General features: G+C 51.0%; 2 protein-coding genes and 1 pseudogene across 4 annotated transcripts in view; 1 reads left to right on the plus strand and 2 right to left on the minus strand.

Moving 5' to 3' along the window:
• The window catches only part of OTOF (otoferlin), a 91,670-nt gene extending 81,844 nt beyond the window's left edge, over nucleotides 1-9,826 (plus strand). For all 3 annotated transcript variants that reach the window (XM_073791525.1, XM_033838901.2, XM_033838902.2), the window contains 14 exons: nucleotides 47-113; nucleotides 994-1,130; nucleotides 1,234-1,368; nucleotides 1,839-1,976; nucleotides 2,279-2,406; nucleotides 2,522-2,692; nucleotides 3,338-3,498; nucleotides 4,171-4,313; nucleotides 4,684-4,772; nucleotides 6,273-6,371; nucleotides 6,526-6,767; nucleotides 6,895-7,073; nucleotides 7,179-7,279; nucleotides 9,394-9,826. In XM_073791525.1, coding sequence (XP_073647626.1) covers nucleotides 47-113; nucleotides 994-1,130; nucleotides 1,234-1,368; nucleotides 1,839-1,976; nucleotides 2,279-2,406; nucleotides 2,522-2,692; nucleotides 3,338-3,498; nucleotides 4,171-4,313; nucleotides 4,684-4,772; nucleotides 6,273-6,371; nucleotides 6,526-6,767; nucleotides 6,895-7,073; nucleotides 7,179-7,279; nucleotides 9,394-9,574 — 1,971 coding nt within the window. In that variant the 3' untranslated portion in view covers nucleotides 9,575-9,826. The remainder of the gene's footprint in view (nucleotides 1-46; nucleotides 114-993; nucleotides 1,131-1,233; nucleotides 1,369-1,838; nucleotides 1,977-2,278; nucleotides 2,407-2,521; nucleotides 2,693-3,337; nucleotides 3,499-4,170; nucleotides 4,314-4,683; nucleotides 4,773-6,272; nucleotides 6,372-6,525; nucleotides 6,768-6,894; nucleotides 7,074-7,178; nucleotides 7,280-9,393) is intronic.
• Nucleotides 9,827-10,807: 981 nt separating this feature from the next.
• DRC1 (dynein regulatory complex subunit 1) overlaps nucleotides 10,808-25,589 on the minus strand; it is a 45,946-nt gene continuing 31,164 nt past the window's right edge. Inside the window, exons 11-17 of the mRNA XM_019943354.3 lie at nucleotides 23,576-23,688; nucleotides 22,301-22,390; nucleotides 21,680-21,766; nucleotides 13,874-14,049; nucleotides 12,619-12,762; nucleotides 12,160-12,262; nucleotides 10,808-11,026 (exon numbers count right to left, since the gene is read on the minus strand). Of these exons, the coding sequence (XP_019798913.2) occupies nucleotides 10,970-11,026; nucleotides 12,160-12,262; nucleotides 12,619-12,762; nucleotides 13,874-14,049; nucleotides 21,680-21,766; nucleotides 22,301-22,390; nucleotides 23,576-23,688 (770 nt within the window). The 3' untranslated portion in view covers nucleotides 10,808-10,969. The remainder of the gene's footprint in view (nucleotides 11,027-12,159; nucleotides 12,263-12,618; nucleotides 12,763-13,873; nucleotides 14,050-21,679; nucleotides 21,767-22,300; nucleotides 22,391-23,575; nucleotides 23,689-25,589) is intronic.
• LOC117307948 (small COPII coat GTPase SAR1B pseudogene) lies at nucleotides 19,683-21,669 on the minus strand (annotated as a pseudogene).

Raw genomic sequence — 25,589 nt, forward strand, 5'->3', positions numbered from 1 at the left:
CCCTAGGAAACCCACCTTCCCTCCTCCTCACCTCATCTTTTGGCAGCAACTTCAACAGCAAGAGGCCTCAGGAATTGATTTGGAGGAGAAGGAGGAGATGGACAACACTGAGGGTAAGCCCTGGAGCCCTGGATCTCTGCGTCTCCCTCCCAGCCCCCCAGATGGGTGGCTCCCCTGCTTGTCACACCAGCTGCTTCTCTTTCCCCTTCCCATGGGCCCTCACAGCTGCAGCAGCCAACAGCAGATATCACCAGGCATCCCTGGGTACCAGAGAGCAGGCTGAGGCCCTTATCTAGAGTGGCTTTTACTCTGACCAGTTCAGCAGCCACAGTGAGGGACAGACATTTAGAGTCACAGAACATCAGAGCTGGAAGGGATCTCAGAGCTCACCCCATTCAGTATTTTCCAGACCTTTTCCATGGAACACTATTAATGGGTCTTCTGAAGGGAAAAGAGGGTTCTGGGGTCAAATGGGTTAAACAGGTCCCTTGGTGTGGGACTTCTCAGTGCCTTTAATGTACAAATGCTATTATAAATACCTAAAAGGAAGACATAATAAAATATTTCCCCAGCTTATTTTACACACACACACACACACACACACACACACACACATATCTTTTCTTTTAAAGCATTCCAAGAACGCCTACACCTAGTGTTCCACTGAATGCTGTTTGGGAAATGCTGATACAGAACAATCCTCTTAATGTTAAAGACAAGGAGACTGAGGCCAGAGAGCACAGTGAGCTGGCACCAGACCCAAGCTCCTTCCATGCCCCGCTCTGTCAAAGGGCACACAACAGGCTCTGCACATTTCTGGCATACTGGTGCCCTGCTCCCATGTGAGGCGGGCATGCCAGGCAGCATTGTCTGCATTTTCTACAGATGAGCACACAGAGACCTGCAAGTTAAATTAGCAAAGCGACAGAGCTGGGTCTCCAACCCAGGCCTTCCTGCCACATCATTTCTGCCCCCTTGTCTGTTTCTGGCCAGGCCTGAAGGGGCTGATGAAGGGCAAGGAGAAGTCAAGGGCTGCAAAGGAGGAGAAGAAGAAGAGAACCCAGAGCCCAGGCCCGGGCCAAGGGTCGGAGGCCCCTGAGAAGAAGAAACCCAAGATTGATGAACTCAAGGTGAGGGTCTGGGAGCAGACCTAGCCAGAAAGTAGGGTCACACCGGGGGCAAGACAGAGGCCAGTGGACCGGCCTCACCCCCTGACAGCCCGGCCTGGCTCAGGTGTACCCCAAGGAGCTGGAGTCAGAGTTCGACAGCTTCGAGGACTGGCTGCACACGTTCAACCTGCTTCGGGGCAAGACGGGGGACAACGAGGACGGCGCAACTGAGGAGGAGCGCATCGTGGGGCGCTTCAAGGTCAGGCAGGGAGCACAAGTGGGCCCTAAGTCCTGAGCCCCCCACAAGCTCTTCTCCCCAGCCCAAGCCTGGGGCTGACAGCCAGGTGGAACTGTCAGCCAACCCGGTTGGTAAAGTATAAAAATACTTCCACGCTGATTGATAAAGATCATCTGCCCTAAACCCACCTCCCCACTCCACCCCCCTCAGAGTTGTCCCCCCCACTCCAGCCACTCATTCCAGAACCCCTGACTCTCCGTACCCCAGCAACTAAAGGGTTACGGCCCCACCGCAGCTAAAGGGTTACAGCCCCACCGCAACTAAAGGGTTACGGCCCCACCGCAGCTAAAGGGTTACAGCCCCACCTCAGATAAAGGGTTATGGCCCCACCGCAGCAGGGCGCAGACCCTCAGTGCTCTTGGCTATCTTGCATGCCACCCCTGCCTGTGCCACGGGAAGCTGCACCCTGACCCACTCTTGCCTCACCCCAGGGCTCCCTCTGCGTATACAAAGTGCCACTCCCAGAGGATGTGTCCCGGGAAGCCGGCTATGACCCCACCTATGGCATGTTCCAGGGCATCCCCAGCAACGACCCCATCAACGTGCTGGTCCGGGTCTACGTGGTCCGGGTGAGAGGCCCCTCACATCCTATCCCCAGGCTCCCGGTCCTCCCGCCCAGGAAGGGCTGAAGCAGCTACAGACTGACAGCCCCCAACTGGAAGACACCAGGGAGGTCAGCTGGTCTAGTACCATCCTTTATAGAGGAGGAAGCCAAGGCCCAGAGAGGGTCAGGGACTTGCCCAGGGTCACACAGCAAGTCCCTGGTCCGTGATTCTGCCCCTCACTGTCATGGGACCATCAGGGAGAGGGGCAGGGATACTGGAAGATGAAGGTGCCCGGGCCCTGCTCAGGAGCATCCCTCCCATCCCAGGCCACGGACCTGCACCCCGCAGACATCAATGGCAAAGCCGACCCCTACATCGCCATCCGGCTAGGCAAGACTGACATCCGTGACAAGGAGAACTACATCTCCAAGCAGCTCAACCCCATCTTTGGGAAGTAAGGCCTCCTGGTGTCCCACTCCACCTGCCCCAACTTCCCCAGAGCAGACCACCTCCTACTCCACCCTACCCCAGCCCAACCCTCAACCCTTCTCCCAACCCTGTCCCACAAGGTCCTTTGACATCGAGGCCTCCTTCCCCATGGAATCCTTGCTGACGGTAGCCGTATACGACTGGGATCTGGTAGGCACCGATGACCTCATTGGGGAAACCAAGATCGACCTGGAGAACCGCTTCTACAGCAAGCACCGCGCCACCTGTGGCATCGCCCAGACCTACTCCACGTGCGTGGGGCAGGGCGGGGCAGGGCGCACCTACTACACCTTGACTCCAAAACCAAGATGCAGACCGTGGGATTTGGGAAGGTGGACATATTATGGTTTCTGTCCCAGCCAGGCCTCCACCCCGCCAGGTTCTGGGCTCAGCCTTCAGGGGCCAGGACTGCAGATTCCAAGACAAGGAGAGAGACAGGGGATTCCAGGACAGAGGAAGCAAGATGAGGAGAGAAAAGCGGGCTGGGAGGAGAGGCAGAAGCGCGCTAGGAAGAGTGCGCTGAGGATCTGGCCGCCCTGTGCCACCGCCAGGCTGCGTGATCCTGGGCAAGGCCCTTAACCTCTTGTGTTATCAGTTTCCTCAGGGAGTTTTTGAAGTTCCGTTAGAGGGGACACGGTGGGGGGATGGTGCGGGCTGCCCTGGGGGAGACTGGATACTCATCCTTGGGACACTGAGCATGTGGGCCGGAGCCCAGGGCAGGAAGGATCAGCCTGCAGCAGCCCTGGTGTGTCAGCTGATCCTGGAACGCAGGGCAGGGCTCACTTGCTGACACGGAGCAACGGTCAACCTAAGGAAACCGGCCAGGACCATCTACCACCTGGGGATGGCCCAGCCGCGCCCTGAGCCCCACCCAGCCCATGTGTCTCCTCCGACAGACACGGCTACAATATCTGGCGGGACCCCATGAAGCCCAGCCAGATCCTGACCCGCCTCTGCAAGGAGGGCAAAGTGGACGGCCCCCACTTCGGGCCCCCTGGGAGAGTGAAGGTGTCCAACCGCGTCTTCACAGGGCCCTCCGAGATCGAGGACGAGAACGGTAACAGGATGCTGGACAAAGCTATGGGGGTGTCAGAGGCGAAGGAAAGACCCACACTTCCCTGTGGTGGGACCACCCATCCGCTCATCACCCCAGTGTCCCCCTCCTGTCCGCCCAGCCTCCACCCTTTCTCCCCATCCCACACAGTGCTTGCTCACTTGTCCCCTTCACTCTCTCTCCCGGCATCCCTGTAGGGTAGGGAGGTTCTCCCCATTCTGCAGATGAGAAAACCGAGACCCAAAGGGTTTCAGTGACTTGCCCAAGGCCACTCAGTTCTTACAAGGCAGAGTGAGGGCATAGACCCAGGTCAGTCTGGCTGTCCCCACACTTTTGCCCCCCTGGCACCTCCCAGAGAATCAGCAGGTATCTCTGCCAGGAAACCAGTGCCAGCCATCTTCAGGGCGCTGGGACAGGATGTGGGTTTTTCTCTTCCCTGACCTCATAGCCCAGAATTCTCTGGTCAGGTTCTCCCAAGCAGAGGAAACCCAAGGAGACAGACTTTTCTGGGCCCATGAGGCAGCTGAGAGCTTGGGCAATCCACAGCTCCCTCTGTGCCTCAGTTTCCCAGCAGTAAACTGGAGATGGGGCTTCTTTGTGCCCCTGAGTCGCTGGCCCAGCACAGGTCTCTTGTTTTGCTGAGCCCGTGTGTGAGCTCACCACTAGCACCCACAGGGCAGAGGAAGCCCACGGAAGAGCACGTGGCACTGTTGGCCCTGAGGTACTGGGAGGACATCCCCCGCGTGGGCTGCCGCCTGGTGCCGGAACACGTGGAGACGCGGCCGCTGCTCAACCCTGACAAGCCGGGCATAGAGCAGGTGACTGGCCTGGCCGGGATCTGAGGTTCTTTGGTATTTGGGATCAGGGGGTCCCAACCTGGGTCCGTAAAAACAGATCCTCCTGCTATTCACTGCGTTCCCTTCATACGCACGCACCATGGCCCTTCACCGTAACTTCAGGGTTTGAGTCTTCACTTTGTGTGAGAATTACATCAGCTCAGATGGAGACCTAGGGTATCTCCCTCAGAAGCTGCCACTGGCTATTGGTGACGTCATAGGAACTGCTGGCATCCAAGGATGAAAACTGATGAAATGGGTCCTGACAGGACAAAGGTTGGGAGGGAGAGGAGAGCTGGCCTTGCTGGGCAGAGGGAGGAGTCCGTGAGACCTGCCACACCTCCTTCCTCAGGGCCGCCTGGAGCTGTGGGTGGACATGTTTCCCATGAACATGCCGGCCCCTGGAACGCCTCTGGACATCTCTCCCCGGAAGCCCAAAAAGTGAGCTGCTCGGGCCCAGCACCCCTCCCTCCATGCTCCCCAAAGGCGTCCTTCCTGTAGGAGGCTCCAGGCCCAGGTCTCCCTAGTCAGTGCCCTGTGGCCTCGTTGGGGGAACAGAGCAACCCATCAGGAGGGCTGTGGGGCCTGTCCTGGGTGGGTCCCCTTTGCTGCAGCAGGGGCCACACCTCCGTGGCGAGGTCAGCGAGGGCTGTGAGTTCACACCGGCACGCTCCGGCAGACTTTGTCATCACAGACCCACTCCTCCACGTGCGTGCACACACACAGCATCCCCGTGGGTTCCCCCACACACACCCACGAGACGCAGAAGCCCTGAGAGCCTGCTCTGCTCCCTGACAGTCCCCGCTCCGGGCCGTCATTCAGCTCTAGCAAGTTTTATTTAAGGCATCCGCTGATGAGACGCACAGGGCGAGTGCCCGGGAGAGGCGGGAGGCCGGGAGAGCGGGGCGCACTGGGCCAGGAGCTGCGCCATCTGCCTCTCCTAGTTGACACTGGCCAGGTCACTTTGCCTGCCTGGGCCTCAGTTTTCCCATCTGTAAAGTGGCAGGATCAAGTCGCTGCCAGCACTGGCCTCAGCGCCTGCGATCAGGGCCAAGTGCGTAGGCCTGTGAGGTTGCACGGGGCCGCACGCTTATTTCAAGATGGCAGCCTTAAAATTCTTAATGATTTTTAACACAGGGGCCCGCGTTTCCATTTTGCACTGGACCCCGCAAATTATACAGCCCGTTCTACCTGGCATAGTCTCCGGGTGGGACCCTGAGTCTGCTGTTCCAGGGCCCGCCACCAGGGGATACCCCAACCCGTTATGTCTCCGGGACTTGCAGTCCAGGACAGAACTCCAAGAGCCGCAATCCAGGGAATTTTTAGTAGCTGACTCAACCTCCCTCCTAAAGGTTGAGACGTAACTACCTCATTTATCATGACGATTACACTTCAAGGGGAAGATCCCCTTTGGGGACAAGGATGTAAAGGAAATCAGATTCCATGGTGGTCCACAGCCAGCTGCTGGGCTTCAGTGTGAACTTTTATTAGAGCTGGAGTGGCGCTTCCGGCCTCTGGAGACGGGGGAATCTTGCTGCCGACTCTCCAAGCCTCGCTTCAGCCACGCCTGCACCCCCCTGCACCCCCCACGCCCTCCCCTGCAGCCTGGGCAGCCTCTCCGAGGCCTGAGTCAGCCTCCCTGTCCAGAGTGTGCTCTGGGTCCTGGCATTCCAGCCCAACTGGCTCTCCCCCAACCCGGCTCTCCTCATAAGAGCTATGCTGGCTGGGGGACCCTCTTCTCTCAGCCGGGTACCCCCATGTCTCCCCATCCCCTCAGCTTCTCCCCACATCTGCTCCCTCAGCCCCAGCCTGACCCAGGCCCCACGCCCACCCCCAAGTCCCCAGGACGTGACCCGGTTGTCTCATCTCCAGCCCCATCCTAGCCCCAAGACCCTGGAGAACCCCCCCGTAGGCGGCTAATCAGCCCCTCCCCCCGCCCAGGTACGAGCTGCGGGTCATCGTGTGGAACACAGATGAGGTGGTCCTGGAGGATGATGACTTTTTCACCGGGGAGAAGTCCAGTGACATTTTCGTGCGGGGGTGGGTGAGAGTTTCCCTGGCCGGGAGGGGGCTGAGCTGGGTGGGCCCATCTCCCTGCGAGGCAGGAGAGGAGGGAGAGGACAGGGGGGCTGTGGGTGGAGAGAGCCCCCACAGGTGTGGCCGCAAGTCTGGAGCAGGCGACGATGCTCCACAGGTGGCTGAAGGGCCAGCAGGAGGACAAGCAGGACACGGACGTCCACTACCACTCCCTCACGGGCGAGGGCAACTTCAACTGGCGCTACCTGTTCCCCTTCGACTACCTGGCTGCCGAGGAAAAGATTGTCATCTCCAAGAAGGAGTCCATGTTCTCCTGGGACGAGACTGAATACAAAATCCCCGCGCGGCTCACCCTGCAGATCTGGGACGCCGACCACTTCTCCGCTGACGACTTCCTGGGTGCAAGGCTGGGACCGGAGCAGAGCGGGCAGGGGAGGGGGAGGCAGGGGCAGGGGGAGCCCAGCCCAGGTTTGGGGGTGCGGTCAATAGTACCAGATGTCAGAACTGACTCTTGAGGTCGCCACAGGGGCCATCGAGCTGGACCTGAACCGGTTCCCACGGGGCGCAAAGACGGCCAAGCAGTGCAGCATGGAGATGGCCACGGGGGAGGTGGACGTGCCCCTGGCTTCCATCTTCAAGCAGAAGCGCATCAAAGGCTGGTGGCCCCTCCTGGCCCGCAATGAGAATGATGAGTTTGAGCTCACGGTGGGCACCACTACTGCTGGGCAGGGGGCAGGGCTGGGCCAGGCCAGGGCGCTGAGGGCCTGGCACCTAACCCGGGCACCGGGACCATTCTGTTCCTCTCTGCAGGGCAAGGTGGAGGCAGAGCTGCATCTACTCACTGCCGAGGAGGCGGAGAAGAATCCAGTGGGCCTGGCCCGCAATGAACCTGACCCCCTGGAGAAACCCAAGTGAGTGCTCTGCCGGTCAGGCCCCTGCCATGCTAGTCCCTGGGGGCACTGGAACGGGAAGGAGGGGCCAGAAACTTCTGGTCTCCTTGCCCTCCACTCTGTAGGCACCTCTGCCTTCTCTGTCCCTTCCTAGGCCACAGCCTCATTGCAGGGGAGCCTCCTCCCTCCTCCCCTTCTTCCCAAAATCCACACCTCCCTCTGAGCCAGAGCGCGGGCCCCCGGTACAGGAGAGCTGCACCTCTCCCGGGGAAGGCCCCACCTAGCTGAGTCAAATGCTCTTCCTGGTGTTTGCCAAAGACAAACAGCTGCAGTGGTGGACTCTGGGGCCCCAGGCAGCCTTCATGGCTGGGGGGTGCCTGGGACTATGAACTCAGCCCAGGGTCGGCCCCCGTCCTGGCCCCCACCTTGGCCGGGGCCCTCCCCACGCCCCAGCCCTCAGCTCCTGTGGCCTTTCTCCATGCTCCCTCTGCTCCTCCTGCGGCTCCAGCTGGCCCCACACAAGCTTCATCTGGTTCTTGAACCAGATGGTTCAAGATGGTTCTCGAGTCTGCCCACTACTTGCTGTGGCGCACGTGTCGCCGGCTGCCCCTCCAGCTGCTGCCCCTCCCGCCCTTCTCCTCTGCCCTGTGCCTGGCTACCCGGTCAAGAAGACCCTTGGGGCCTGCACCCAGCACCCTCCTGGGTCTGGTATTCCTCCCTCCCTCCTGGACCGAGGGCTTATGAGCTGGGCAGCATGTGGAACACACACACACACACACACGCAAGTGCACACACAAAAGTATGCCCACAAGTGCACACATAAGGATACAGACAGCAACTGTTAAGCTTTCGAACAGTATCATAGACTCAGAACTGCAAATAACTGTCTTGCATGTTCACGTATCAGGCCAGAGAGGAAGAGTAAATTGCCCAAGGTCACCTAGCCATCAGGGTAGAGCTAGGATTCAGCCTCAGTTTTCAAACTGCCAATCCAGTGTCCTTCGCACTACACCACTCCCTGTCCCAGCAACAATCTGGACAGACTCTAACCCAGTTCCACTGGCAGAAAGAAGTTGAGCGATGGACGGGAAAGGGGAAAGGCTTTGGCTGGGATTAGCCTCCAAGTCCTGAATAGTTTCTACCAGTATCCTCCTCCCAACCCCAAGCCCTTTCCTGCCCTGCAGGACAGTGAGTATCCCCATCCCATTCAAACATCTTAGTAACAAGCATATGAGGAGCACAGCTCGGTGCCAGGCGCTGGGCTGGGAGCTTCCCATGCACTTTCTCATGTCACCCTTTTACCAACCCCGGAGGTGGGGATCTACTATTAACCCCGTGGTACAAGTGAGGAATCTGAGGCTCGAAGAGGTGCCTAACTTGCCTGTCACCGCTGGGACTAGAGACCAGGTGCCCTGCGCCCACATCCCTGTTCTGCAGACCATCTGCGCTGAAAGGCTCTGGAGGGTGTGGTCCACGTCCTCCAGGAGCTGGAGGAATTTGAAGAAGCATATTCAATATTTTGATTTTCCATCTTGACATTTCATAGAACCTGTTGTTTTTGTAACACAGTCAACAGAATGTAAGCTCAACAAGCCCTTCTGGGCTAGGCGGCCCTGCAGAAGATAGAATAGCGATCCAGCCCTGACGGTGGGCAGGTCGGGGTGAGGGTGGCGTGTGCCCCACTGGGGCCCCTCACACCCCTGGCAGGACCTGGTGGGGACAGAAGCAGAAAGGGGGAGAGGTTGAGAAACACCAATCTCATTGAGAACATGGGGCAGCACCGGACCATATACAAGGAACCACTCAATAGGGGAGCTTCCTAATAATCGGAACTGCCTGCAGTGCTGAGGCTGCCCCTTCAAGCATTGACCCGCCATCACTGCAAGGGTGCGGGAGGTGTGATGCCTGCCCAGCTGCCAGAAGTGCCGTCTAGGCCGCGGGAGGAGATGGGGCGCCAGAGGGCCCTGCGAAGAGGACAGGGAGTGCAGGGAGCACACCTGGTGCTTAGAGATGGGCTCAAACCCTCCCTCCAGCACTCAGTACTTTGGGGACTCAGTCCTCTTGGGGTCTAGTAGGGCTGAGGGGATGGGGTGCCTTGGACATGCCACCACTGACCAAGACTCTCCCTCCCCCAGCCGGCCCGACACGGCCTTTGTCTGGTTCCTCAACCCCCTCAAGTCCATCAAGTACCTGATCTGCACGCGGTACAAGTGGCTCATCATCAAGATCGTGCTGGCGCTGCTGGCGCTGCTCATGCTGGCCCTCTTCTTCTACAGCCTCCCCGGCTACATGGTCAAGAAGCTCCTGGGGGCGTGAAGGCCCCGGGGCCTCCCTGCGCTCCCCTCCCGGGCCTGGGCATTTGCCCCTCCTCCGGCATGGAGGCCTCAGGTCCCAGGGGCCTTCGTCCTGCTGGCTGGGCTGGTGACACCCCCTCCCTGCCTGTCCTCACCACCTCAAGTCTGCTGCTGGCCCGGTCCCTCCCCTCGGGTCCCTGCCTGCAGGGTGGGGAGTGGGGGAAGGGATGGGGGCTCCAGGGGAAGCCACCCCACATCCTCTGCAGGCCTCCCCGTAGAGCTCGAAAGCGTTAACGAAATTCACTGAGAATCGAGAATCATGTCATGGGCCAGTGCCCAGGGCTTTCCAAAGAGTTAATGAGCAAAAAGTATCACCCTCCCCTCCCCCAGACATCATCTTGCAAGGGCAGCCGACACTAGCAGATCCTTCCCGCTAATCCTGCGGGGTGACTGCTTCCCCAGGCCGGCTCCCCTCGGCCCAGGCAGCCACAGCCCTGCGTGCACAAGCCCAGTCCTGCCCAGCCTGTGGGTCCTGACGGCTTTCCAGAGCTTCCTCAGCCCAGGCTAGCGCTCGCAAGCCTGGACATCCACGCCCGGACGCCCGTGCCCCCCTACCCGCCTGGCCCCTTCAGGGCTCACCCTTCCGGCCCTCCGGGGGCTGCCTGGAGTTTGCTTGAAGTGCTGCCCCCCTGCCTGTGTGAACTGGGTTTCTCCTGGCTGTTTTTCCTTTCTCGAGTGGTGATTTTTCTCTTAATAAAAGAAATCAAACACTGAGCTGACAAGTCTGCAGTTGTCCAAGTGGGGGGACTGATGGGGGGCAGGGGGCAGGGTTGGCTGGCAAACTCAGTACAGGATGGGCCCCTAACCCTTTGGGGGGCCTTGTGGCCCAGGGTTCAAGGTGGGCCTAAGGTACAGGACTGTCTGCCCAGGCTGCCCACAGGAAGAGCCTCACAGCACAGCCCAGGGGGCACCGCAGGCTGGACCCAGGGGCCCCAGAAGCTCACTACAGGGTCCTGCAGGCCCAAGGACAGTCTGCAGGCACAGACCCTGAAATGGCCCAAAGCTCCCGCCGCCACCTGCAGACACCAGCTTCTCCCAAAAGCAAGAAGGGAGCCCCGTGCCACAGGCCCTGTCCCACAGCTACAAGCCTGTTGTCAAACCACAGCTCGAGGCTGGGGACAAAGTCCCCTCGTGAATCCCGTGTCTCACCTGACCTCTTTAAAGAGATTCAGACACAACTCTTTGAAGACTTTAATCATGCCTGCAGGATACAAGTAACTCCTCTTGTCACCTTATCTTGACAGGCCCGACAACAGCAGCTCTGGAAAACCCAGGGAGTGGGCCCAGGCAGCTCCCCAGGAGATGCCACCTGTGGCACCAGCGCTGATACCAGTGTCGGCCCTTTCGAGGTCTGGCTCTATTTTGTGGGGACCCGGAACACCTGAGTCGGAGGAACTTGCAGTTCAGAGTTTATCTGGAAAAGAGTAAAGGTCATGACACTTCCCCCGGGGTCCCCCTGCCACAGGCCTCCAAATCCCTGGGAGCACTTCCTCCCCCAAACACTTCCGGCTGCCTGGGAAAGCCCGCAGCCTGCCTTCCTCTGAAGCCAAGACCTGGGCTCCTCGTCTGGCTTCTGCTCCAGCTCGTCAGGCTCTGGTCACGTTCTTAACCTTCCCCTCTGATCCATTCTCTTGAGCCCTCCCCTCCGCTCTTGACCTGCCCACCCTATAGCCCCAGTGTGGCCCTGTGCTTCCCCCCCACCCCCAGCCTCCTGTCCACAGTGGCCTCGAAGGAAGTATGGGCCATACGGTTCCCAAACGTCTGAGTCCTGTCTCGGGCCAAGAGGCCAGCGTGACCCCCCGGCTCACCACATCCCCCCGCTCAGGTGTAGCAGGGGTCCTGAGACCTCACGGGCCACACACCCCCAGTGCGTGGGCGTGTGACTGGCCTCAGCTGATGACGGAGGACCTACGCTCAGCCCCGTGTTACGACCTTAAGCACCACGTGGAGGATCCCACAGGAGCAGAGCAGAGCCAGCAACTGTGTTGCCGGTGGACTCTTCCCTGTGGAGCGGACGGGGAGATCCTTCCTCCTGCCAAGCCATGGGGAAGTTGCCCCAACTGTCACTGGAGCAGGCACGAGTGGGGGCCAGGGAATATCTGCCCCAGTTGGAACCTCCCCTCCCTCCCCATGTCACATCCTAGGCCAGACACCCAGGGCTGGCAGAGAGGGAAGAGTCTGCCCTCTGGGCAAGTTACAGAGGTGCTGAGTTTCGATTCTCCTTTTTGTGAAAGGGGGAGAATCACTTCCGCCCTATCTGCCTCACAGACTGGTTGTTAGGGACCAAAGAAGGAAGTTCATGTGGAAGGGCTCTGTAAGCTGGGAGGCCAGCACTGGCTTCGTCACTGCCTCTGAGAGCCTCCAACAAGCAGCCGGTGCTGAAAACGATGGGCATCAAAGGGACACTATCACGGCCTGCAGCTCAAAGCTCCCACGCCTCGCGGCAGGGTGGGGGCAGGGGTGACACCTCACTTCCTAGTATCTCCTCCTGTCCCACGGCCTCTCCCAGCATCCCGCCTCCCCTCCCAGGAGGGTCTCGTCACCCACCTTGAAGTCTAGATACTGCTGCAGCAGCTGCTGGAGCTCTGTGTTCTGCCGCTCCAGAGAACGGTTTTCTATCAGCAGCTTGGCCCTCTGGGTCAGGACGAGGCTTTGGGCAGAAAAATCGGTTAGAGGCCCATTGAATCCTCCATCCTCTATCAAGTAAGGGCCAGGGGCTCTGTATTTCTATCTGGTTGGAGGTGGAAGAGGACCCCAGAAGGCTCGCCCACCAGAGCAGCCCTCCCGCCCTGAACGAGCCAGGCCAGTGGGAACAGAACAGGGAGGGCGGGGCCAGAGGGGTCTCCCCAACACTACAGCCCCCCAACAGGGTTGCCCTTTGGCTGCTTTTCTCTCCAAGGGTTCACGGGACAGGGAGGCGCCAAATGTGGCCGTTCCAAGCAGCATCCTTCTCCTACCTGTCTGCCCGGCTCCCTCCTTCCCCTGGGCCATAACAGACACACGTACTGGTATTTCTCCAAGGCTGTGTAGAGAGCGTCCCAGAGGTTCAGGGTGGTGGCAGGGATAACCGTGGTCAGGGCCTTCCAGTACTCGGAGTCCTTTGAGTCGTCTCGCACAACCTTCGGCAGCTTCACTGGTGCCCGAAAGTCCCTGAAGGTTGAGAGCACTGGTACCATCCTCTCCACCTGGTGTCATCCAGGCCCCCGAGCAGGGCCCATCACAGTGCCGCACCTCACAGACTTACTGCCTTTCCACCTGTCACCTTCCCACCCAGCTATACAAGTTCATCAGCTCGTGGAAGATTCTCAGAAAGAACACCCGCTTGTCATCAATGTTCCTGATTCCTGGTGCCATTGTCACCTTTGTGAAAGCATCACTGGAGTTTCATCCACCAGCTTTCTCTCAATCAGTTCACTTCACTGGCTTCATAGTGTATTACTCTGCCTATTTCTTCCACAAATGTAGCAAAGCAGCTCTCAAAATTTATCTCCTCTCCATCCCCTCTAGGATAGGCTTCATCCAGGCTGTTCCCTCCCACCTGGACAAACCTTCCTACCATTGTCCTTGCATCCAGCAGCAGCCCCCTCCCTGCCGCCAACGTGATCTTTCTCAAATGCAAGTCTACTCAGGGCTCCCCCATGGCTTAAGATCCTTTTCTGGCTCCAGGCCACTACAGGGTAAAGACCAAGACCTTGGGCAATTTGGGTAAGGCTCTCAAGATCTGGCCTGGCTCCTCTACCCAAGCCGATCCCACTCCTCAGATCCTTGACACTCCAGCCATACCTCTTTGTCGTGATTCTTGAACCAGGCCTTTCCCTGTGCTGTGACATCCTAAAATGCCCTTCGCCCCCCACTTTGTCCACCGAGGAAAACCCAGTTCTGGTGCCATTTCCTCCTAAAGCCCTCTCTGATATGCCAGATGGAGGTGACCACTTCCCCTGAGCAACATGACACCTCCATATGCTTTGACCATTGTTCTGATCACAAAGTGTTCTCCCCACGGGGCCTTCACACACAGCAGATCCCAACAGATGTTCGTTGAATGAATGAATGATGAATGAAAACATGCAAATCGCTTCTACACCCATTTCTTTCGTTGTAATGTCCGTGGATTCCTCTCATCCTCCTTCCAGACATCCTTCTACTCACTCCCCCCAAGTTCTGGCTCAGCAGCCTCTTCTCCCATCCCTGGCATCTGTTGGGCCCCCATCCCATCCAGCTTCCCCAGTTCTCAGGCAAGCCCTCCAGCAACACAGCCCACCTGGGTTTCCTCAGACCCGTGACAAAGGCCTCCAGAATCTTGAGAACATCGTTGGGGTGGATGAGCCTGGGAGAAGGTGGGGGCTGCTTCTCCTGTGGCTCCCGGTCCACAAGGCTTCCCTCCTTCTCTCCCTGGAGGTCCAGCTTCTCCAATGTTGATACGAGGCTTGTTCGCTCCTGTAGGGGAGACACAGATGCCAGGGGTTGATCTGGACAAAGGTGCAAGGGTAACCATGGCTGGAGGTATGCAAGCATGAGTGTATGAGGACAGAAAGAGGAAAAACGGAGAAAAGTTTACAGAAAGTTACAGAAGTTAAGGAGCGTCAAAACAGTGATAATGTGAGAATTCCCTGGTGGTCCAGTGGTTAGGACTCAGTGCTTTCACTGTGGGGGCCCTGGTTCGATTCCTGGTCAGGAACTAAGATCCCGCATGCCATGTGGTGCAGCAGAATTTAAAAAAAAAAAAAAAATGCAGTGCAGCCGAATTAAAAAAAAAAACAACACAAGAGTGATAATGTTCTATTTCTAAACAGCTCACAGGTGTTCATTTTATTGATATTCATAAAGTTTATATGATATAAATATCCTCTTGACTCATAATACAAATTAAATTTTAACTTTTTAATTTTAAAAAGTCCTCCTACTCCTGCCTTGCAGTTCATTCATTTTACTTCCCATGGGCAAACCAATGTTATCCGTTTCTTATGTATCCTCCTAAAGAAATATATATACATATAAGCACACACACACTTTCACTTTTTCTTCCAGTTTTACATGAATGATACTCTACGACGTACATAGTAGAGTTTCACAATAAACCTTAGAGAGCTTTTCACATAAATACATAAAGAACTTTCTTGTTCTTTTTTCACAGCTGCATAGTATTCCATTGTGTAGATACACCATATATTAATCAATTCCTTAATGACGAAAATTTAGGTCATTTCCAATCTTTTGTCATTTCAAACAGTGCTGCGATGAATAAGCTATGATAAACACATCGTTTCAACTGTATTGAGTATATCAATAGACTAAAATCCTAGAAGAGGAATCACAGGGTGAAGTGTACCATACGGTTTTGTAATCGATCCTGCCAAGCTGTCCTCCACAGAGGCTGCAACAATTTACACTCACACCAGCAAATTATGAGCATGACTGTTTCCCAAATCTCAGCCATCACTATGTGTTATCAAACTTGCAGATTTTTGCCAACCTGACAGATGAAAATGGAATTTGAGCACTTTTAATTTGTATTTCTCTTAATACAACAAAGCCTGATTATATTTTCATATGTTTAAAAGTTTTTTTTTTCAAAGACCAGGTAATCATTTTATTTTTCTATTCCTGACACTCAAATTCATAGGGGGTGAAAAGACAATAGAACATAATCAAAATAACACACAAACACAATTCAAGAACATTTAACCAACTATTATAGCTGTTCTTTGTAAAATACATAAAAGTAAACAGAAACATCTTTATATAAATTAATGCTTAACAATCTGTATACACTGTAAAACAATGTTTAAAATTCACACTAAGATACTAGTGCAAGCAGTGGTGTACAAAAGTGTAAACAAGGTTAGTGATGAAAAACTTATCACCGACTTGCCACTTCAACATACTCTGCATTCACTCAAATACTGAAGGCCTCACCACGGAAAACACTGATCACTTTTTGCGGTACACGGGCCTCTCACTGTTGTGGCCTCTCGCGTTGCGGAGCACAGGCTCCGGACGCGCAGGCTCAGCGGCCATGGCTCACGGGCCCATCCGCTCCGCGGCATGTGGGATCTTCCCGGACCAGGGCACGAACCCGTGTCCCCTGCATCGGGGGACGCTTTTAAAGTTATGTGACTACCTTCACCCTGAGTGCTCTTGCCTCAATATGGCAACTGATTATGAGTCCAGGTTAGGAGCAGCACCAGGGAATCCAGAAACCCATGTGAAATTGGCCATTCTGATGTGAATCTTTATACTTGATAATGAAAACAATTTCAAGGACAACTTGTATGTCAAAAACTGTAGAACTGTCAGCTCCCTTTTCCCCCGAATATTTAAAACTAAAATTAAATCTAATTCCCCCGCTTCATTGAAAATACACACTGAAGAAGAATTCATCCACTCCAGTGCGGCTTTCCCACAGATAATAATTCTGCATGAAATAACTCAAAAACCTTTCCCATTTCTGTCCTAAAATCTATTTGGGGTGGGGGCGCTCCTGAAACAAAGTTTACTTTGAATAAATTTGCTTACTTTACTGTGATTACTTTGGGTTCTGTTTGAAAGTGTGGTTAAAGCCCAGAACCATCAATCAGAGGTATTAAATATATTAGCTATTTAATATTCTAAATTATGAGGACAAAAATTAGCTAGTTCAAAACTGCATCTTCAGTAGACTCTGTAGATTCCCTTTATACTCAGGGATATTTTTATCCAGGTGTGGGCTGGGGGTATGGGAGGGGGAATGGTTACAGGGTTCAAGAGTAGAAACATGGTTTTAACAAAATCCCAATCACTTTACATAGAGGTACAGTCCTATATTTTTAAGAGCTTGTTCTCTTTCTTTTCTTTTTTCTCTTTTTCTTTCATTCTTTTTCTTTTCTTTTTGTTAAAAAGCTAATTTGCATTTCAAAAGGACAATGATGGAAATGACCAGAAACATCAATATGGACCTTTGGGAACTTAGTCCTTAATTGAATATATACTGTTTTCTGAACTCTTAACTATGACCAAAAAAAAAAAAAAAAAAAAATTTAAAGGTTTATAGAAAACCTTTAATTCCCTATTAATTTTGCATCCAGAAATTTATATTTGCTCATATCTATTTTTCTCATGCTCTCTTGGAGACTTTTTGAAGCTTCACCAACTTTTCCATATGTTTAAAAACATCCAAACAGGGACTTCCCTGGCAGTCTCCACGATTCCAACGCAGGGGACATGGTGATTCCTGGTCGGGGAAATAAGATTCCGCATGGCACCGCCAGAAAAAAAAAAATCCAAACAGTGTACTCTAAATTAAATCAACACAAGATTTTCTGAGAGACTTCCTTGTATATTAGCTATTTTCAATGTACTCTGGTCAAAATTTATTTGGCAATAGAAGCCTTGCAAACTTCAGTCGTGTAAGTGACTAATAAGACTGAAATGCCACGTTGAGCCACATACCAAGTACAGTTTCAGAAAATGTAAACTGTCTCCTGAAACTCTCAAATCATGTCAACTAGAGGTACTCTGTTTTTAACGATGGAACTTGTGAAAATGTTGGGTTAATCAAATCATTCTGCAGAAGGCAAGAAACACTATTATCACAGCCATTACTCTATTTTAATGATTTATAAGTAGCTTATGTGCTGGAAAGCACTACACAGAAGTGTGAGCCAGTTGAAAACTAAAGAAAAGAAACAACGTTCTGTGTATACATTGTAAACCACAGTAAATGTGTATACGTACACAGGCACACAAAACGAAAATTTAGATCTATGCAGGCAATGTCTGAATTCATACTTCTTTGGCACTCAAGGATACTGGGTCAACTAAGCCAATGGCGAAGAATATTTTTTCATACGCTTTAGGAAATATCTGTGCCCCAATTTTTTAAAAAAAATAATCTTCGATCTAAAAATTCACCAAGATAAACTGGAATCCATCAATTGAAACAGTTACACAAAACTATAATTAACAGCAGTCATTGAAACAGGTGTGAGGTTAAGAATCTCTTCTTTAAAAATATAAAAGCCAGCTGAGGCCCTCTATTTTTAGAGTTTCGGACTTAAGATTTTAAAACATCTTTTGAACACTTCCTGATTTATATGGAATCCAATCTTAGCTTGTATACAATAGTGTTAATTACATTTTCACACTTTACAGTGGGAGGAACAAAATTAACCTGTGTCCTCAATACTACCACTTACCCAGAAACTACTTCGCAAATGTGCACACTTGCACAGGCACATACAGAGTATATGTTTTCCCCATGTGTTTTTACTGCTTCTCGGCATTCTCTTAACTTGCTTCTTCTGAAGGAAGCAGTGACTCAGTGTATATGCTCTGAGGAGATCTCAGAGCTAGATGGTAAGCCCAATGGCTGGGGAAATCTGAGGCCCATCTCCCTCAAGCTGGCAGGAAAGTACAGCTTCATTTCCAGAGGTTCAGGCCACAAGACTCTTACATCATTGGGAAAATATCCAGTTTAGCTGTGGTTCACAAGGTGACTTTGTTCCTTTGATGCCAGTGACAGACCTAGAATGAGAGTTCTGGAACAAGATATTTTGTACCAGAAAGCAAATATCCTCTAGAGAAACCACTAAGCTTTTTCCTTTATACCAATTTATAACACTAATAATTAACTTCTCAATGATCACAATAGATACTAGGAAATACTTGAAGAAAGGCATGTCCCTGTAACTACTGAAAAGATACCAACGACAAGAAGCAGTTACTTTTAATAAGGCTTAATTCTGTTTAGTCAAGATATTAAAAATGAGTACTTTAAATATATCTGGCAGAATAACCCAAGAGGCTGAAATATCATTTGCTACTTTTCCCATGGTGCTACTGATGTTTCTAGGCAGGGAGAAAGCTTTTTTATTTTCGTTTAGAAGGAAGCTGAAAGTGAAATAGAATAGGTGAATTCCTAAAACCAAATGTCATGGTGAAATGACCTTGTTGGTTTAGCTAACTGGTAATTCCTTCCAGGCATGTCCTTCAATCCGTATTTTCTTCATATATTGCATTATTGATGAGAGAAGGGACTACAGTAACTCTGATCTGGACAATAGCTAGAGAAAACACTAATTCTGATATTAAAATCACTCTTGATGGAATTGGAGCAATCTATTCTCAATGGAATTGGTTAAATATACTATAAAACCTTGGTTTGTGACAAAGAGAGGAAATCTTAAGCTTGACAGTCTTTAAAAATAAATATTTGGCGCTTGTCTTTCAGCTAATTATGGGACTGTCCGACATATGGAAAAAAAGAACTCAATTTCTTAGGAAATTAAAATGCTTTAAAAAAGCTAACTAAAATCTTATTAGAAAGTCTATCAGTGAGGCTTGCAGACACTATCACGTGGCAAGCACTGTATCTAAAAACAAAAGCCTTTTGTGCTATAACATGAGAGCTAACTGAGAATAACTTAAAAAAATAAAATTAAATATATGGATTCATTTTCTTTCCACCAAGAAATAAAATATGCCAAAAATGCAGAAGAGCTGGAGGATAGGAGCAAAATCCCCAAACATCTCAGCGACAAATGAAGCAGAATAGGCTCTTTTTCCTCAGATGCTGGTCTCCACGATGAAACCGCGCACAAGACCCTACTTGTCGTTTGCCCTGGAGAGTACCATTAAGTATAAAGAGACTGCGGAGTACCTCTAAATGTGGGGAGACTGCTGCCTGTCACTACTTTTGGTGAAGAGGCACAGAACACCAAACCGGGCACCAGTAAGACGGAGCACTTCAGAATCAGACAACGGGAATGGGCCTGTCAAACCAAAAATTAACCTTGGGTTGTACCAGAAGCTGTGTTTTTCTGCAGAAGGCCGATCCCACAGGGACTAGGACATGGACCCCATCAGCACTGGTAATGGTAGTGTTACAGATAAAAATACACATGATTCAGAGATAAATGTGGTATAAGTTGCCACCAAACACAACTTGTCTCCTGGAAAATGCAAAAGCCTCTAGGAACTTAGGCATTATTCTAAATATTCTGAAGCAATCTCCTTTCCCAGTAACCCCCCCATATAGATAATATTAAACATGCAAAATTTCAGAGCATACTAGCCAGATAAGGCACATTAAAAGGAAACATTTGCCCAAGAAGGATGCCAGATATTAGGGTTTGCTTTATTGCATGATGTTTGAAAAATAATGAAAACTGTAAGGCTTCATGCAATCATCAATAAGCTAATTATTAACTGTTCACTTAAGATAGATGGACACATAATCTAAAATTTTAAAACTAGTTCCAAAAAAGTACATAAAAAATGTAACGTGATGAACTTTTAAATATGGTTTACATTTGTAGTTTCATATTGTTAAAAAGTGCTTCAAATGTAGTCTGGAAAGTTGCTCTTTAAAAATGGTGCTGGGGGTAATGTCAGATTATAAACTGTAGAAACTAATTATTTTTATGGAATTAGAAAGCTAACATTGTGATATTCAAGCTTACTAGAATCAGTTTTCAATTCTAACTCAAATTAGGTTGATAAAATATTAATCTAAAAAACATCTGTTTTCTAACCAACAAAAGTCTATCGAATTCAAGTTATGCGTGTTGAGTGATCAAATCTCTGAGTAGGCCTGAATGGTGAGACCTTGAACCGATGGGGGCTGGTGTTAATCAATGTACTGCGCCATCCAGCGGAAGCCTTCTGCATAGCCTCGTCTTTTGAGCACACGACACATGAAAACTTCTAAGGGCTGGGCATTCAGTTCTTTCAGAGACACACTGCCTTTTCCTGTCGTCTGACCATATAAACCAAACATCTCTCGCAACCTCTCTTCACTGATGGCTTCAGGCCTGTCAGTCTTATTCCCAAGAATCAGTATAGGCACATTAGCAACAGTTTCATCTGTCATTAGTGAATGAAGTTCTTCTTTTGATTCTAACAGCCTTTCATGGTCTACACAATCTACCAGAAGTACAATGCCGTTGATAGCAGGAAGGTAGTTTTTCCACACTCTTCGAGCTTGAACGTGTCCACCCAGATCAAAAGTTGTAAAGGTCATGCCAGCAATGGTTAGTTCTTCTGAAGTGGGATGTAACATTGGGACGTGTTGTCCAAGTCCGTCATCTTTTAGCATGTGTAGCAACGTTGTTTTTCCCACATTATCCAATCCAAGAAATACCAATTTACCAGTTTTCTTATAATCCTAAAAACTGTAGCACACTGCTGAAACCACTGTAAATCCAGTCAAATATGAAGGACATAGCCAAATCTTATAGGGTCTGCGATTGGAGAGAACACAATTCCTTGCTTGGCGTCGGCCCTACTCACTCCGACACCAAACTGCAAAGAGCGATGGCTGCCGCGGCCCTAGTCCCTAAAAGTTACCTTATTACCTCTTCTAGGAGGTGTTTGTTCATATCCCTTGTCTGTTCCATTGACTTGTGGGTCTTTTTCTTATTGGTTTATGAGAGTTCTTTATATAGTAAGGAAATTAGCCCTTAACTGTGATATGAATTAAAAATATTTCCCTCCTCCTGTCATCTGTATCTTAACTTTGCTTATAGTGATTTTTGCTCTACAGAATTTTTTTAATGCAGTCAAATATGTCCTTTTTTTTTTAGCTTCTGTGTTTTGTCCACTCAGCCAACTCTTTTCGGAAGCATAACAGGATACTCACCCTGGGGCTAACAATACTAAAAACATTTTTTAATTCAAGTTTTAATTTTTATATTAAAATTTTATAATATTTTTAACATGATGACTTCCTCAAAATAGTCAATTACAATCAAGATAGGTATTAAAAATGGGCCCTGCTTTGCAGGGAAGTGCTACGGATCAAAATATTCAGAACTTGGTGAGCCCAGGTCTCATGTGGTTGAGGCCTGGCTTTGAGGGAAGGCCCTGGAAAAGACTCCTTGGGCCTCAGTATAAGAACAGCATCTCATTGCCAGCCAGCCTTCCCTTTACAAAGACAAAAAGTAATAATAACAAGGGAAATGCTGGGTTAGCTATCCTTGACACAAAACCCTCACTATTTCTCCAGAAGTATTATTCAAAGGCAGCAATGCTCTCTGGGGGTTTCCAGGAGAATTTTAAATGCTCTCTGTTTTATTACACGTCACTTTACCTGGCTGGGAGGTGAATGATGAGCTTGGTATTTGAGGAAGAAGTTTACCAGTTTATACAAGTCATCCTCATTTTCGATTCCAAGGGCCTGAGGGAAAAATAGAATGACTGCTCAAATACCACACATCAAGAAGCGCCCCTCTCCACGTGGCTCCGGGAGTCAACAGGCCCTCAGCAGGGGGCTCGCTCCCCTCAGCAGCCCCAGCGCCTGCCATGGCCCAGAGTACAGGCCATTCAAGCCCGGAGAGCTCAGTGAATCTGGACACGCACATCAGAACAGAGGAACGACGTTCAGGTCAGGAACGGCTCCATATAGGCCTGGTGGGCACGAGAATGCTAACGGGGCTGAACCCACATCTCAGTCTAGGGGCGGAGGGGAGAACCTACGGCTGAGAGCTGGGCCATGAGAGAGGGACTGACAGAGGAAGGGGTGGGATGGGAGACATCGATGCGACTCTGAGCCCAATTCGTACATGGAAAACAGGTGAAGGGAAGGATGTGACAGGGAGCCGGGGAAGCCCCGGGAGCCCCGCATCTACTCCTGGGCTGAGGCAATGCTGGAAACCCCAGGGGGCTGTCTTTACCCCAGGACCCTCACCCACTCAGCCCTGGGGGGACTCACTGAGAAGATGGCGTCCAACTTCAGCAGGTAACACTCGTTCTTGTCCAGGGGCAGGAGAAGGCTCAGCAGCTTCCTCTCTATGAGGAAACCCTGAGGAGAAGGAAGACGACATCTCCAGTCAGAGACAGGGTTCAGGACGAGTCCCAGGCCCCGCATCCCCCCTCTGGGTAACTAGCCAGGGACGACTCCACAGAGCAGAAGCCCAGGGCTGACACATCGGACAGCAGGGCCCTCGGAGGGAGGCCTTCCCGGGATGCCTAAGAGCCCTTCCCAGAGACAAAGCCAATCCTCACGATGGACTGAGTTCCCCGCACCTCGCCCACAAGCCATGGGGCGAACACCTGGGCTCCCCGCCGCAGTCCAGACGTGGTCCAGTCCCGCTCCCACCCGCCCATGTCACTTCACTCAAATGCTACTCCCCAGACATCTACCGGACACAGCGGTAGGCAGTGAGCTGGAGGAGAGGAGGGCTGGGGGGGAGATGGAGACACCAGAGCAGAACACGGTGCACGTCAAGTGCGGGGGTGAGGGGGGAGAAGACTGGGTGCCCGCTCGGAGTGGGAACAACGCGTGGGGGAGGGCTCCTTGGAGGGGTGGCCACCGGCAGCAAGCCTGCGGACAGAGGGGGGCACCCGCCGGCCGCCTCCTTCAGCTGGAGCTGCCCTCGGTGGCAGGAGCCCCCCCTCGTGCCCAAGAACTGTCCCAAGTGGACTGGAGGCTGACAATCTTTGTGCCACCTGCTTCCCATCTCAGAAATGAAAATCTGCCTAAACACCCATTCTGTTTGGGTACAATAAGACTTCTAGCTGAACCAGCTCCAACGAGGCCTTTACACCAATTAGTTTTGCTAAGATACAGTGAAGATATCCAAGGCCTAACACCCCCAGAGTAATTGCAGGCTCAGCTCCCAGAGAAAGGCCACCGTGGGTTGTGGCCACGCTACTGTCAGGTGGATGCACGGAGGCGAGACGGGTGCCCTTTCTCTCGCAGATGAGCAATTGTTTAGCATTTCTTTTTTAATTAGCAGGAGCCCGTTGGCTGGCCTGGGCCAGGCTTGCTGACCACGAAGGTAGGGCCTGGTGACCAGCCAGGTCAGCTCTGGAGCACGACAGCCTCTCCGCGACCCCATGAAGCCCAGGGGCCGCCCCCAGCACCACCCTGAGGGCCGGTCCAGTCCTGCCTCCAGACCACCTCTGGCCCGTCCAGTGTCATCAAAAGCAGCCCTCGAGAAGGGCAGGAAGTCGGCCAGGCCACCCGCCAGGAGCCCAGCCTCACCGACTCGTCACACAGGAGCATCAGGATCTTCCTGGTAGTTTTCGCTGACACTTGCTTTGGCAGGTCCAGGTACGACCCTGGTTCTGAGGCGGCCTCCTCTGCCCCCTCCTCTTCTGCAGAGGGGCCATAGCGATAAGAGAGAGAGAAAGAAAGAGAAGGTGACTCCTTGGGCTGCTTCACTTTGAGGAACAGTCAAACGGCTTTCCTTGAGGAAATGTAGGCCTTAAAAGGCGTCTTTAAGGCACTAGCAAGTTCCTTTAGCTGAAGAAAGCCCATCACGTGGGGAGAACAAAAAGGGAGATTGGGGGTCGAAATAAGAGACTATCTGGAGAATTCTGCCACCCTTGGCCAGCCTAGAAAGCCTCACTCTTCCCAGTTTCAACTACCTGGAAACACCATGCTCAAAATCCAGCCTTGACCAGGAAGTGGTAGGGAGACCGTGAACCTGTTTGTTATTTGAGAGAGAAATCTAACACATCCACCACGTGGTTTCTAAACCTGCAGAAGATTAGAAGCAGCCCATGAAAATGCAGGAAAAGTAGCTGCCTCACAGAATAGTGTCAGCACAAACTGGCAGCTGGTAGCAACAGCAAAATTTTCCTTAATGAAAATTTTAAAAAGTGTTTTATGCTATACATCCCTCAACTGAAAATAGTAATACAAATCATTGCACTGCCCAGGTTTTACTACTTGCTCAAAAGGTAAAACAAGATAATATATTTGAAAAGGACAAGAGCAAATTGCTGGTGGAATGCAAAATGGTACCATCCCTATGGAGCAAGACCCAGAAAAATTACAGAGGCATTTACCCTTTGATCCAGTGATCCTACTTCTAGGGAAATATCCCAACAATTCCCAGGCAAAAACATGAAAACACAAAGGCACAAAGCTATGTGTTACAGCAATATTCTAATAGCAAAAACGCCAAGAAAACTGGAGATATCCCAAATGACCATCAACAGAGGACTATTTGAATAATTATAGCCCAGTCACACAATAGAGCACCAGATAAAAAAGGAATGAAGAGTATTTCTTCTTCCTAGTGTAGACTCATCTCCAGGATATATTGTACATAAAGAAAGCAAGGTGGAGAAAAGTATATGTTCTCATTTACCTAAAAATTGGTTTATATAAAGACATACACATTTGTTTATAATTTTAAAAAGTAACAGAAGGATAAAGCATAAATTATTAAATAGTTACCTAGAGGAGAGGGACAAAAGAGGATAAAAGCTATACTTTATTGAGTATAACTTTTTTGTACATTTGACTTTGGAAACGTAAATATTTTACATAATTATAAAACAAAATTCAATTGTAAAGGAGCAATCACTAACAATCAAAACTAACATGAAACAAAAAGACCTAAGCGTGTATACAGTTGGTGACATAACCACATAGAAAGCATTCCAAGTGACTTTAAAAGACAGTAATCTGTCTGTACATCCCTAGTAGGTTGTATCCTAAGAACAAAAAGAACTGCAAAAAAAGTTTAAACCCTTTTTAGTAATCATTTGTTAGTGGCAGGGTTGCTCTTTTATTCTGAGACTATTTTGTGGTACCATAAAAACGTATATGAGTAATTATTTTGAAGGCACTGACTATGAAGATTTTCAAGTTAGGAGAAAGGAGATACACTTTGATAAGGTTAAGTAAAAAATTCTGACATCCTGATGACTCGGAAGCATTAGGATTATGTTTTAAAGATAAAATAAATCATGTATCATAAATACATGATTTATTTTATGTTTATCTTTAAAACATAATCCTATACCCTCGGCTCACCCACTGAGAAGGCCTGGAAACGATGACCAGTCAAACCAGTGAGCCCTCCAGCACCCAGACTATGGTTTCAAAATGCCATTCCCTATTTAAAAGGACGAAGTCTCCTTGGAGGAATGGCTGATTCCAGACTTGAAGCAGGAAAAACATAATGTGAGCCTGGAACATCTGGTCATTCTGGAAAGCCACGAAGCTATCAAAGACTGCTGGGGTTGTGTCGAAAGGACCCAGA

This window comes from Tursiops truncatus, chromosome 14 (assembly GCF_011762595.2).
Source record: "Tursiops truncatus isolate mTurTru1 chromosome 14, mTurTru1.mat.Y, whole genome shotgun sequence".
NCBI classification, from domain to species: Eukaryota; Metazoa; Chordata; class Mammalia; order Artiodactyla; family Delphinidae; genus Tursiops; species Tursiops truncatus.